The sequence below is a fragment of the Clupea harengus genome, chromosome 10 (assembly GCF_900700415.2).
Source record: "Clupea harengus chromosome 10, Ch_v2.0.2, whole genome shotgun sequence".
Classification (NCBI taxonomy): domain Eukaryota; kingdom Metazoa; phylum Chordata; class Actinopteri; order Clupeiformes; family Clupeidae; genus Clupea; species Clupea harengus.
The window spans coordinates 10,307,475-10,321,845 of NC_045161.1; the positions used below are offsets into that span (position 1 = coordinate 10,307,475).

Here is a 14,371-nt window from a genome sequence, read left to right on the forward strand (position 1 = left end):
ATGTATATTTATCGTGAGTTTCAAAGTTTAAATGATGAAAACACCTTTTTGCAAATGTTTTATTCTTGTTTTATTGAATCTGTCCTCATTCTCTTTTGTCAGCTGGTACGGGTGACTTTACTTCAAAAATAGAGACAGATTGCAATGTACGTCAAAATGTGCAGAAAAATTGCAGGTAAGACCTTAAATGACCTAATACACCTGTATAAGGTCAGGACTTTGTGGAAGGCCCAGTCAATCCTGGCTGATCCTAGCCACCTCCTGTTTAAGTTGTTTCCATCTGGCCACAGATCAAATTTGCCAACATGCAGGAGAAACAGATTTAAAAACGAATTTGTCCCGGCAGTCATTGGCCCTTTAAATAATGTGATTTTTATGTTGTAATCATTGTTGCCTGGGTTTTTATTTCACCCATTATTATGTTATTTCTATTGTCCATTTAATATTGTTCGTCAGATGTTTGTGTGAATAGTGCTGGCTACACAAATCGGACCTTTGGAATAATAAAGACATCCTTGGTTCTTGAGCCTGTTGTTGGGTTAATGTATACCTATGAATATCCCTAACTATATATGACAGTTCCTGGTACAGTGTGTGTCAAAGCACAATCATCCTTCTTCCTGGTTCAAATTGCCAGTTTCTTGACGCACTGACACAGACCTGCTCGTGCACATCAGCCGTATGCATGTCAGTGGCACTATCTGAGGCTGAGAATAGTTGCCAGGTACTGTGATAAACAAAGACAACAGAACTGAATTGTGAGGGAGTACTGTCACTATAATTGAGTATGTGCTCTGACAGCCATACCAACAAGCCAAGCTCTTTGTAGCCAGGGTCAGGGTGCACGGCTCATTGCTCCAAAGACTGTGGTTTGAGGTCAGGGATCCTTCAGCACATGGTGTATATGTGTGAGGGATACCAGTGTGTGGGCCTGCATCCAGAAGGGGAAGTCAATGTGACAGTGCCGTCACCATGATGAAATATAACACTGCCTGTGGTGTATTATTGCTTAAACATTGCAGCAGATATACAAACCGTCAGCACTCAAGACATCAAAACTCTGTCTTACGTTCAGGTAGGTGGCATGTCAAATTGACTCCCACATTAAGGCCCAGACCCAGGGTACCCCAGCACAATATTCCCAGAGCATCACACTCCCTCGACTGGGTTTTGTTGTCTCCACAATGCCATCACTTCTTAGCTGTCTACATGACACAAATTAAACTTATCTGAGGATGAATAAGATGTATCGTAGCAGATGACATTCTTCCATCTGTGTCAGGTCCACGTCTGACATGTGTGTATCCATTGTAGACATTAAGCAGCTCCATATGCAGTCGGGTATGATAACACTATTTAATGTGACCCATTTCATGTTCACTGTCACTGGGTCATGTTTTGTCCCTCCTTGGACCACTGAGGGTAGTCATCTGGCAATAATAATTTGGCCCTTGTCAGACTCAGATTTCTCTCATATCCAGTATGTCTCATGGACTGATCTCATCTAGTTATTAGGTTTGACAATTTGTGTAGCTGAGTTATCATGGAATAGCATAGGCAATTGTACCAAAATATGTGTGTCAGTGGAGAAATAGCATTTAATTATTTACATTCACAAGATGTGATAGTTGTGCCGCGGTTTTCTGTACATTCTGTACCACAGCCTTGTTTCAGGTTTGAAAATAAAACAGTTCACTAAATAATCATAGCCTAGCTACACAGCTTTGTATTGCAGTGTACTCAACTCAGATTAATAGGATATGAGTGTTACGTTTTTGACATTCTAATTATCACCTCATGTATAGTTGCTCACAGTTGGTGTAACTTAGTTGTCATTGATGAAATGCTGCTATTCTAAACTGTGCATTTGTTGTGTTAAGGGTGGGATGTAGCATTTTGTTATGGTCACAAATTGGTACATGTTTTTATGTCTGTGACTTTTTTTCCTGATCTCTTTCGCATTTCCTAGGAAGGAAAGTTTACAACCAAAGGGTGTATTCACTACCTGTGGTATTTGGGTCATTACAAAGTCCACAACTGTCTACATGTTTTATGAGTCCAGTAGATACCATTCTTTAAAATTGTTATCAGGTGAATACTGAAGGAAACCAGGGTTGGAGCTTTAATCTAACACATGCCTACCTGCATGCGATAGTAGGAATCACAATTTGTAGTTTTTATTTGTGTCCTTGGCATGACATTGCAAATCACAGATTCAAATCAAAGAACAAATTCAAATCAAAGAGTTCCTCGTAACTTCTTCCACACAGTCATTCAACCTAATTTCTGCCACACATCCTAGAGTGCACATTGTCATTGCTGTAAACATCAGTTTAAAGAGTATCAGTACATTTATACTGAAATTAATCATATACAAAAGTAAGTCAAGGTTAAGATATGTTTTAAGTACAAGAGTGCAGAAATGTAATGTTACACAATCTATGAAGTTAACTTCTTGTTACTGCCCTGAAATGAGAAGGGTGGTGGTTCTGATCAACATGAAAAACTGGGCACCATTGAGAGGTCTTAGGTCTGTGCATAGGTCTGTAAATCGCCTCTTTAAATACAATATGTGTTTGCTGAAACAATCAACTTACAAAATAGTCCATAAAATAAGGACAACAGTGAAGCAGACATTAACCAGGGTATAGCAGCTCACTAGGACCAACCTGTAGGTTTTCTCACTCAAATTCTGCAAGAATCAAAACAAACAAACAAAAAAGAAACATAATTAAATCATCATGTGCACTCAATCTAAATCATGGGCACCAGTGAAGTCTTCTGATACATTCTTTTAACTCTTCAAATTCTAATTATTATTGTGACAATCTTTTATATTTTGGCCAATGACAGAATTGATTGTATTTGTGCTCAATATTTCTCTGATTCATTTCCAATATAACATCATCTTACTTGTGAGGAAGACACTGAGGGTGGTGATACTCTTGTTCTGTTTTTACGGAAACGCCTCTTTCTTTCAGCCCTGTCTGAATACACAAATGCACAACAGTCTTTACCTAGACTTGTGAAATAACCAACATACTGTATAAAATATCAACTAATCCTATGTGTGTGCTAATTGTGTGTCATGTATGTGTGTGGACATGTGTTTACATTAGGCTGGTGTGATGTTGTTGTGCATGGGCCCGTGATACCTACCCATATGCTTTGTTAACACCACACAGATCATACCGATCACCACGGTCCACATCATGAAGCCTATCATCACATACAGCAGCCTCTTGTCAAACCACATCAGGGATACAAATATGGCTGCAACTGCAAACAAGATGGGGACACAGAAGAAAAACATATTTTTTAGAAGTGAGTGAAGTCGTTATAAAATTATGATAATATTAAGTGTAAAACCATATTTTTTTATAGTAAAATCTCAATTATCTTTAAGGCTCATTTTCACACAGGAAACCTTTACAGAGGTCCACTACTGAGACACGCCAAAAGGAAAACTTTTTTGGCTAATTTTGATAAGACAACTGATGACCCAACCCTTGGTAATTATACATAGTTTAAAGTTAAATACCAGGCAAGGTGTGTCAGCTAGATTTGACCTGAGAGTTAAACACAAACCCTTAGTTCAATAAGGAAGTCCGTGGTTTAAAAATACTTTCAAAGGGAGCCTGCAAATAAAATGATTCAGCCAAAAATCTTTCTCTTCTTAATGGGCCAGTTGTTGTGAAAGAAATCCATGTCACTCAAACTGTCTCAACACGATTCTGAGGAAGTACTCTCTCTAGGGCCCGCCTATTTATTCTGTTCATGACTTTACTCAGAGCAGTCGCCCAAACCTCTGGGGCTTTATTGACTTTGTTTTTCTTTGCCACTTGTTCTTTTTCACATTGCTAATCTAAGCCAAAACTAAGTAACAAAACCTGACCGTGGCATTTGATTTTGTCATTTATCCAACGGGTCACTTACAAACAAATGTTTTAAAAAGCTTCCCTTATTAAGTGTGAACCAACCAAGTTGAATGGAGCGTGATGGCGTTAGCATGTTGGTTACCTGTGAGTGCTGCCTGTAAGGCGGCCAGAATCCTGAGGGCCAACATCATGATATCCCTCCTGAAAACCACAACAGCACAACATCAGCTTCCACTTCACTCCACATCTTGCAGTTTATAAGTGATACTGTTGAAGAGTTAGCTCTTAAATCTGTTCACTGACACTCACAGTTCGTGGCTTGGCCCACAAAGGGTTAATGTGATGATTGTTTGTGTGAGGCTCAAAACCACCACAACGCCTGTGATGGCGGACACATCCGTCTACACACACACACACACAAACGGAAAAAGCAGGAACACATATTTACGGAAATTACGTGTGCAAGGGCCTGTTCACATTGAAATCTACTAGAATTGACTTTGTTTGCTCTAATGAAGAGGTCCTGCCATTAATCTATCACTAATGGCATGGCAATAGAGGGAAGATTGCTGTGGATTCTTGTAGCTGTTCACACAGGATTTATTCGTGTGAAATGAACAGCATTAACTGGTCATGAGCAGCAACTGTTTTCATCACTAGTTATAATAATGAATAGTTGTTTTCAGTAAATGGAGGGCTGAATCCTAACGAGTAAAACTAATCTTATTTTTTTTTCAAAGAGCTTTTGGTGCATGCAGGGGCTGTCTCTTTAGGTACAAGAACACATCTGTGAAACAATCCAGTAATCCACTATCTGGAAAGTTGTTCTCAGTTAAGTATTGATTCATAAGTTAATTTCTGTGAGCAGACCAACGGTGTGCAGAGAATGATCCCTCCAATGTCAAATAAAGAAAGCAGTGAGTGCTAATATGGTTAATAACACAGTGGTATAGCCAGAGGGTTAGACAGTGAAAGTGAGGCTGTCATGTGGAAACGTATACGTACATCGGTACACAAAAGGGAGAAAACCAAGGCGACGCTGGCTGCACAGAGGGAGAGAAGTGAGAACAGCCTGTGTGCCTGTGGAGACAGGTCAGTGAGAAGAGAGCATCTAAGTGACAGTACAGCAATATGTGCAACTTCACCAAGATTTTAAATAAATTGCATAAATGTAATGTAAATGTATATAAATGGCATTAAAATACAATACATACAAAAGCAGGTAGATTTAGTTTGAAATGCTTTATGGCACTGTAATATAGGCTAGAGCCTTGACACTGAACTTCCTTAGAGAAAATCACTACTTTAAGTAAAGACCTTTGTCTTGTCTTTGTCTACCTACCAAAAGTGTGATTAAATCAAAGTTGCAGGCCAACAGGAAAAGTGCCCCCCAAAGATTGAGGAAGTGTGAAATCAGCAAAGCCACATCAGCAACCTGGGATACATCAAACAAAGCCTCATAGTAAAGCAGAGCATGCAGAGAATACACATATCTAAAGCCAAGTATGATCTTGTCATTAGTATCACTATAAAAGTATTTAAAATAAAAAAGGCTTGCTTGACATTTAATCGCGCAACTTCTTCACATTAAAAGAAGGACTGGTTGGAGGATAAGTCAACATCTCTTCCCTAACAGGTTATGCAAACGATGTCAAAGTTCAGACCTTTATATCTTTGATCATAATATTGGAATGTCTCAGTGAAATACTATAAGTCACCAATGAAAGTAAAGCGAAGCGACACTCCTATAGGAAAACATCGGGGATTCTCACTCAAGTCCTGTAGATGTGACTGGCATTCCCAACTGACTTTGTATGCTTTGTGAACAGTCAGCATTTTTAGTGTGAGATGGCACAACTGAGTTATCATACAAAACCATTAATATTGAAACTGTTGATTCATATACCTGTTGGCACCCTGGATGCGGGGTTGGTCCTGGAGAGGAAATCCACGGATGGACAGTTGTGGTGTGTTGAGCTGTGGTCACATTGATCAATCATAGGGGTTGTCAAGTTATTACACCGATTATTCTAATTCTAGCATCAAAAATCTTGGTGTTATTATCAACCAAGACCACTTACTCACACAGAAAACAGATCACAAATACATAATTTTTTCATCTACGCAATATTGCCAAAATCAGAAAAGTCTTACCCCCTCCACCATTCTCATTACCCCCTCCAAGATCCCCTCCTACAACAGGTGTTGTTGATGAAGTTGTGGGTTGAGTTGTGGGCTGAGTTGTGGGTTTTTCCGTCATAGACGTGGTTGTTGTAGCTGTGGTGGAAGAGAGGCGTGTATAAACTGTGACTTGTGGGTGTTGATGTGCTCACTGTGTCAGCAGCCGTAATTTAGAAGGAGGCGAGTTGGCTAAGGACATGGATACATGTACTGGAGGGGATGGTCTGTTCTGTTATTACGATACCTGGAGTTGTGCTGGGTAGGTCGGACAATTGTCTGTCTTTTCCAATACTTTCCTGCCGCAACAACCGTTTGGACATTATCATCTTCTGAGCTTTTGTATTCACTTTGACGTTTCTGTTTATCTCGTTATTTCCCTGTTCCCCTGGCTTTGCCTGCTCCAAATAAACGTCCATATTCCGTGTGTCGCCTGAATTCCCTGACACCTTGACTGAACTTCCAAATAGTTATTTATATTATAAAAGAAGATTGTGTTGATACCTTTTGTAGGTGTTGTTGATGAAGTTGTGGGCTGAGTTGTGGGCTGAGTTGTGGGTTTTTCCGTCATAGACGTGGTTGTTGTAGCTGTGGTGGAAGAGACGCGTATATAAACTGTGGTTAATTCACGGTTGCGGTCAACACACAGATTTGTTTAAAAAAATTACATAAAATACTGTAACAGGGTTTAGGTATGGTGCGGTTAATAGTCGATAACATACGGTATATCATGTATACATCTTATGTTTGTATGTATCGTACACATTTCCCATATGTATGCTAGCATGCCTATCCTGATACATGTATGAATTCATATGCCATGTTTGTGACTCTCTCCCCTCCTTTCCCTTCTGCACCCCCCCACCCCCATGTTTTGTACCCCCCCCCCTTTCTATGTCTACCTCTCTCACCTGGACTGAACTTCCAAATAGTAATTTAGATTATAAAAGAAGATTGTGTTGATACCTTTTGTAGGTGTTTTTGATGAAGTTGTGGGCTGAGTTGTGGGTTTTTCCGTCATAGACGTGGTTGTTGTAGCTGTGGTAGAAGAGACGCGTGTATAAACTGTGGTTAATTCACGGGTGCGGTCAACAAAAAATTTCCAAAAATGACATAAAATACTGTAATCAGTGGGGCTTGTGGGTGTTGATGTGCTCACTGTGTCAGCAGCCGTAATTTAGAAGGAGGCGAGTTGGCTAAGGACATGGATACATGTACTGGAGGGGATGGTCTGTTCTGTTATTACGATACCTGGAGTTGTGTTGGGTAGGTCGGACAATTGTCTGTCTTTTCCAATACTTTCCTGCCTCAACAACCGTTTGGACATTATCATCTTCTGAGCTTTTGTATCCACTTTGACGTTTCTGTTTATCTCGTTATTTCCCTGTTCCCCTGGCTTTGCCTGCTCCAAATAAACTTCCATATTCCGAACGTCTGTGTCGCCTGAAGTCCCTGACACCTTGACTAAACTTCCAAATAGTTATTTATATTATAAAAGAAGATTGTGATAATACCTTTTGTAGGTGTTGTTGATGAAGTTGTGGGCTGAGTTGTGGGTTTTTCCGTCATAGACGTGGTTGTTGTAGCTGTGGTGGAAGAGGCCGTGTATCGACTGTGGTTAATTCCTGGTTGCGGTCGACACACGGATTTGTTAAAAAAATTACATAAAATACTGTAACAGGGTTTATATGGGCCATTCTACCGAATTGGTGCAAAGTCAGGTTGGAAATATTTAGAAAATTTGTATGTTTTATTCCCAAAACTTTGTCCGTTTGTATATTGAACCATATCTAAAGCACACATTTCTAGTAAAAGAACCGTCAATTTTTATGTTGTATTTTCAGAATGTGTTGGAATGTTTTTCCTCTCCCAAAAATTGTCACTACCGAAACATAGTAATACACTATGGTAAAAGAGTATTATTATTAACCTGTTCAGATTGTGTTTCCTTCCTTTCTCTGAAGAGTATTTTTACAAATATTTCTTGAAGGTTTTCACAATGAAATCAATAAAAATAAAAAATTTACCAAATTTCAAATTTCAATTTATACAATTCATCTTACCATTCCATTTTGTCCCTACCGAAACGATCATGTCACTACCGAAACTTTACCATATGTTTTGGTAGTGTGACTGTTTCGGTAGTGACTGTTTCGGTAGTGACAATTCTAGCTAACTTTGAGCATAAATAAATAATTCTAGCAAGTACATGGCTAGCAAACACATATTTGAAGAGGTGTACACACAAACAAACATAATACTTTGCATAAAACCCCAAAAAGTTTACTTAATTGAAGAAAAATATGTGTTTGGTAGTGACCATTCTTACGGTTACACATTGATTTTCAGACTTTGGAACACAGTTATATCGAAAGTATGGGATCTAGCTACTTACCATTCAGCCATGAGGGACAGGGATGCAGTATCACTGCCTGGTTATAAATGCAGGGGTGTGGCTAAAAACCAGGTTCAGCCAATGGACTAAAACTCCCGTGTTTCGGTAGTGACATGAAAACTATGGACATGATTTTTTGAGCATAGTTTTTTTTTTTTTTTTATTAAACCCACAATAAATCTAAATCTTCCAAGTTCTGTTTAAACTTAATCATAAAGATCTTTGAAATTAGATAATTGAAAAAAAAAAAAAAAATGTAAAAAGTGTTATTTACAGAAATTGAAATTTAGATGCCAGGGTTGGGGACAGCTACTTCCCAATAGAAAGTACCCTATAAATGATGATTTTGTATATATTTAGCTTATCCCTATCTCATTTAATGTCTTGGGTTTAAATAGACCATAACATATTCTTAGTAAATATCTATGTCTGAATACTTCTGTTTTGTAAAAAGTTTTTCTTGTTGTAGAACCACACTTTGCACCAATTCGGTAGAATGGCCCATATATGGTGCGGTTAATAGTCGATAACATACGGTATATCATGTATACATCTTATGTTTGTATGTATCGTACACATTTCCCATATGTATGCTAGCATGCCTATCCTGATACATGTATGAATTCATATGCCATGTTTGTGACTCTCTCCCCTCCCTTCCCTTCTGCACCCCCCCACCCCATGTTTTGTACCCCCCCCCCCCCCCGGTTCTGCTCAAGGTCTCTTCCTGTTAACAGGGAGTTTTTCTTTGCCCCTGTCACCTTTTTTCTTTGCTCTGTGGTGACAATTGTATGGTTTTGGTGCTATATATAAATTACATTTAATTGGGTGTGGTCAACAAAAATGTAAAAAAAATACTGTAATCTGTGGGGCTTGTGGGTGTTGATGTGCTCACTGCGTCCGCGCCCTTAATTTAGAAGGAGGCGTGTTAGCTAAGGACATGGGTACATGTACTGGAGGGAGTGGTCTGTTCTGTTATTACGGTACCTGGAGTTGTGCTGGGTAGGACAATTGTCTTTCTTTTCCAATAGTTTGTGTTTGCAACAACTGCAGCACTGAAAAGTAATCATGAAAAAAAAATCATGTCCCTTCTGTATCAGGAATAAAACTAATGATGCTCCACTTTCTAATGTTAATGTCAGCATATAGGACCTAGGATTACCTATATTATAGGTATACTACTATAAGTGCGGTATGTAGGGGATGATGCACAGCCAGGTGTTCATTCTTACAAAACAAAGCCCGTCAGGCTGGTCAGGACCCTGATGCAAAGTGGGCAAAGGAAGTCCTGTATCAACCTGAAGGGATATATTTTGTAGTAGTGACTAGCTGGCAGTTACTTTGACCTACTTATTACGCAGCTAACGACTAGAACAAATAAATAATCTGAGAAAGAGTATTAAAGCCACAGCCCTGAATTCTGGTGAAAGGTTGTTATTAGAGTTCAACAGCCAATCAAATCCCTTCTGTGCTCCTGAAGCTACATGCTGATTGGGTGGAATAGTGTATTGCTCAGTCCGAGCCACCTGCACTGTGCACGAACACAGGAGATAGTGTGAGCGCACACACTAGATGGACAGCAAGAGGAATGTGAGGAGAATATAACCTAATTGAAGGACTGTACCTTTTATTTGGAACATTTTATTATAATCTTCCTGCTTGCTCACTGAGTGATTATGATGACAGTCAATTTTCACTTCAGCATGCTGTTATTCAAAGCTTTTTCAGTCACAATTTATTCAGCTTATTGATCTTAAATTGATCAATTTACCTATTATAATCGGTGAGGTAAAAAAACACTAGCAATCAGCAGTTGATTGGCAAAAAAAATAACATATGAGAGAAGGAAGGAAAGGGGAAGAGAGAATGAGATAAATCCTGAAAAATTGACTGGACTCAAGAATGAAAATAAACACAAAGCATCAGAGACATATATTGTACATTACTTGAAAGTGAATAACCCAGGGCTGAGGGTTGTCCATCGGCCAGCCATGCGTCTTTGTGCCCGATTATCACGTTGGGTCATAGTTGTGTGCTTCATGCAGAGAGAAAATAAACTTTTATGGTATTTGGCTAGACTTATAGCTGTTAAACCTAAAGCAACACCAACTGAAGAGAACCTATGTTCAAAACCTGATTTCAAAAAAGGTATTCGGAGTACACAAAAAGAATAACTGAACATAATACCTACTTTATTGCTTCATCGTATTACTATTCAATTGCTTTTAAAACAATTAAGAAACGTACCTGACGGCCCTTGCAATCCAACAAAATGTGTAGGTCTGGACTCTCTAATCCTACAAAACACCCTGCAGGATTTCCTGCCTCATCCCGTCCATCCATCATGAATCCTCTAATATCAATCTCTGAGACCAGAGCCACTGCAAAAGTGAGCAGAAGTGAGAATACTGAATAATTAGCAGCTGTAAGTAAGTTTTCACTGTGTGCAGTACAAGTAAAAACAGGCTAAAGGTTTGTACTCCTACTTGTCCTATTTGTTATTCCTACAGCATAATCCGAATGTATCCGAACATACTTAACTCAACTTGGTTGTTGTTACAACCTTACCTTCCACCTCATCACCTCCATTAAGATGGACATAATCAAAAAATTCCTTCTCATTATGTACAATTTTAATTTGAAATGGCCTCGGGTCTTCTTCAGGTGCTCCACTCCAGGTATGATCAATGTCCATATTTTCACAAAATGGCCCAAGCCTAGCTCCTTCAGAGTAACAAGACACTTTTCCCAGCAGCAGAAAGCTCAGGATTAGTCCAGCTTTTAACATCTGAGAAAATAAAGTGACATGAGAAAATAAATAGTCCTATGAGTCACACAGGACACAGACAACTTCATGCCTTTCTCATAACTGACAAGCAAACACAAATTTACACAGAGAATTGCAAAACGAACTGAACACATTTTAAGTGAAATGATTATGATTATGATTACTATAATTATTCTGATTATTTTTAAGAGGCATTATTAAAGCCCCATTTTATTGATTGCTACTGAGATCCCCCTAAAGCTAGCTCACTCCACAAGGGATGACACCAATAAAGTTACAGCCTACGTCGAATGAATTCATAAATAACATGGGCAGGGATGTTTTTTATTTAAACTAGCGAGTCGACAACTTTCCTAACACAGTTAAACATCAAAACAAGACATAGCAAAACAGCTAATGAGTTATTACTGACTAGTCCAACAGAAGGAAGGCCAGTTATTTTAAGGTTTAAATTGTTGCATAATGCCTCATTTTTTGTGATATCTCAGAACTAGTCGGAGTGCATGTATGTGCAATTGAGGGAGTGCCACTGATATTACAAATTTGATATGAATGGAATGTGAATTATCTCTATGTAAGAGAGAGATTGATATTTACCCCATCCACATGATATTAAAGTTTTGACAAAGTACAAGTAATCAGTTTTTTGTTGTTGTGATAAATAAATAAATAATAATCTGATGGGCCAAAGAATTGGCCCGGGGGCCGCCTGTTGCCGACCCATGCTCTATGGCTTCCGGGAGGGCTCGCCCCTCTATGCTTTCATCATGCATAATAGGACGTATAAGCCTATAAGAACGTCCTACGGCTTTGGTCAAGGTATATTCTATCAAGATGGCTAACACTCAGTGCAACAACTCGATTCGCTCTTTGAAGTCAGCATACTAATGAAGAAAAATTTACAAAACAATTTTGGACTTCCTAGACCTAGACCAAATGTATCCATTCAACAGGTTTTTACAAAAGGGGGGAAATCCTACATCCAAGAATTGGAACAAAAGAAAATCGTGTCTAGCAGGCTGTGAAGTGGCTATCGCGGTCTGTATTCCTATATACCACTGTCATTTTTCATAGGTTCCACAGTGTGAATGTTCACTTCTTGCACTAACACTGAGTCATTTTCTATGTGATGACTTATTTTGCTTTTGTAAGCCAATACTTTCAAGATCAGTCAACAAATATTGTTAGTTTAGACTTATATGTTGCCCCCTTCTTTATGTTGTTACTGGACATATCATGTGTCCTCCTGTTAAGCTATGTTACATCAAACAACATTTGAGAAAAAGTGGGATGATTTAATGTGGAGCCACATAATGTTTTCTTATGAAGGCTCCTGGATGCACCTTTCTTCCATAGCTTCCCACCTGTAACTAGCTTCTCTAGCTATGTAGGTAGAGGGGAAATATTTATGTTGTGTGCCGCTATCTAGTGGACAAAAAGGTATTGCTGAAATTGATGAAATTGTCTTGCTTAATGTACTGAATGGGTCGCCTTAATCATTATCAAAACAATTGCACCCCCTGAGAATTTTCTCAGGAGCCGCCACTGGTTCATACTATCCTCTGATTCCAGGTTCTTTATTGTGTGGTCTTTCTGTGCTGACAGATGTGTCCAGATGTGTCCATCCTGGCAAATTGGTGGACCCAAATGTTATTAAAAAAAAACATATATGATGTAATTTCTTTGTAATCATCCAAAATAATGTTAAGGTGTATGGGTATTTTTCCAAGTAGGCCACTGACTGGTCGATACGTGCAATGCATTGAGGTGGCAACGCGCCGTGTATTAAGTGGGCTGGTCCCCCCCCAGTCCGCCCCTGCTAGATAGTCACATAAACAGTAAACAAGCAACATTACACACCAGCCAACTGACGCGAAGAAGCCACATCGAGTATGGAAATGTATTTCACTCTGTGATGCGTCAGTAATTACATTTTAGTAAATCGTTATGCTCAGAAGTCACTGTAAAATGGACGCATTTAGTGAACTACAGTTTTTTGTTTGTCTGGTTGTTTGATTATCTATGGCATAAGCCTACAATCGAAATCTGAAATCAGCAGTGGCGAAATATATTAGCTGTTCAAATATAGAAACATGAGTCATGACGAACAGGAGAATGATGAAAACTATGCACTTAACCATTGAGAAGACGGTCACCAAAAGTAGACTTAAAATCCTAGGATTACATTGTCAAAATGTAAAGTTACTTCATTAAAATGACATTAAATAAACACCCAAATATCATTACCTTTTCGGGCATTAGCTTCCGTGCCTTAATTAATGGTTTCTGTTGTGAGTCTGTATCACCTCAGACACGAGTATGCAGTAGCCTACCTTGGATTTCCCCGAGGGGCGGTGCCAACTTCTTAAGTCACAGGTAGTCAAAGCTTGAATGTCAAAGTTATTGGATATTTTTGAAGTATCTCTTTTATTGCACTGTGTAGACTCGCTTCACAGCCGACTGCACATAGGGACCAATGCTGTAAGTCCAGCTTGGAGGGGGTCGTTCTGATGAAAATTAGACACACGTTGTGTCTGTGTTAATAACGTTTCGCTTATGACTTATTGACCAGGGAACTTCGAATCTGTGAATATCTTTCCAACTTTACCGTAGTGATTGCGGCGTGGCATACAAATGTAAACAAATGCGGTATAACATATTTTACCTCAAAATAAAATACTCAGCTTTCGATACATTGACTAATATTTCATGGCATTGTCCAGTAGTTGAAGGCTGTGGTAGTAAAACTTACTTTGGTAAGTTCAGTATTTGATTGTGATTGTGGTCGTGGACAACACTTTTTGCTGTTTCATTTTATTTGACGCAAGTCTTTACAGACTTTTTTTCCCGGCTGGTAGTAACACGCACAGTAACTCTGCCAGATAAAACATGAATAGATCTCTCTCCCTCTCACATACGAAAAACAACATCTGATAGATAACACATTTTCATTAACACTCAGTCACATTCAGTCTTCCATAATGATAAGGTAAGGGTGTTGTGTATTCATACCAGACTGTATTTAACATTCAACAAACCTAACTTCTCATTGTGCATGATATGTTATGGATGATGACTCCTATTGCTCAAGCAGCTGACACAACATGAGTAAGGGGTTAGATTTTCCGGTGT

General features: G+C 38.9%; 1 protein-coding gene and 1 long non-coding RNA gene across 9 annotated transcripts in view; one reads left to right on the forward strand and one right to left on the reverse strand.

Moving 5' to 3' along the window:
- The window catches only part of LOC122133212, a 2,894-nt gene extending 187 nt beyond the window's left edge, over nt 1-2,707 (forward strand). The window contains exon 2 of the long non-coding RNA XR_006152631.1: nt 103-2,707. This is a non-coding gene — a long non-coding RNA (uncharacterized LOC122133212). The remainder of the gene's footprint in view (nt 1-102) is intronic.
- Nucleotides 1-13,594, reverse strand: part of LOC116222160 — a 27,529-nt gene extending 13,935 nt beyond the window's left edge. For 6 of the 8 annotated variants that reach the window (XM_031575327.1, XM_031575325.1, XM_031575324.1 and 3 more), the window contains exons 1-10: nt 13,487-13,594; nt 11,020-11,239; nt 10,699-10,832; nt 10,398-10,486; nt 9,439-9,506; nt 7,571-7,642; nt 6,561-6,644; nt 6,033-6,155; nt 5,785-5,855; nt 5,221-5,313 (exon numbers count right to left, since the gene is read on the reverse strand). In XM_031575327.1, the coding sequence (XP_031431187.1) occupies nt 5,221-5,313; nt 5,785-5,855; nt 6,033-6,155; nt 6,561-6,644; nt 7,571-7,642; nt 9,439-9,506; nt 10,398-10,486; nt 10,699-10,832; nt 11,020-11,239; nt 13,487-13,498 (966 nt within the window). In that variant the 5' untranslated portion in view covers nt 13,499-13,594. Of the gene's footprint in view, nt 1-2,155; nt 2,693-2,913; nt 2,988-3,159; nt 3,280-4,020; nt 4,080-4,187; nt 4,959-5,220; nt 5,314-5,784; nt 5,856-6,032; nt 6,156-6,560; nt 6,645-7,570; nt 7,643-9,438; nt 9,507-10,397; nt 10,487-10,698; nt 10,833-11,019; nt 11,240-13,486 lie in introns of those variants that run through there. The other 2 variants (XR_004164499.2, XM_042708851.1) reach the window with 2 other exon arrangements.
- Nucleotides 13,595-14,371: the final 777 nt, after the last annotated feature.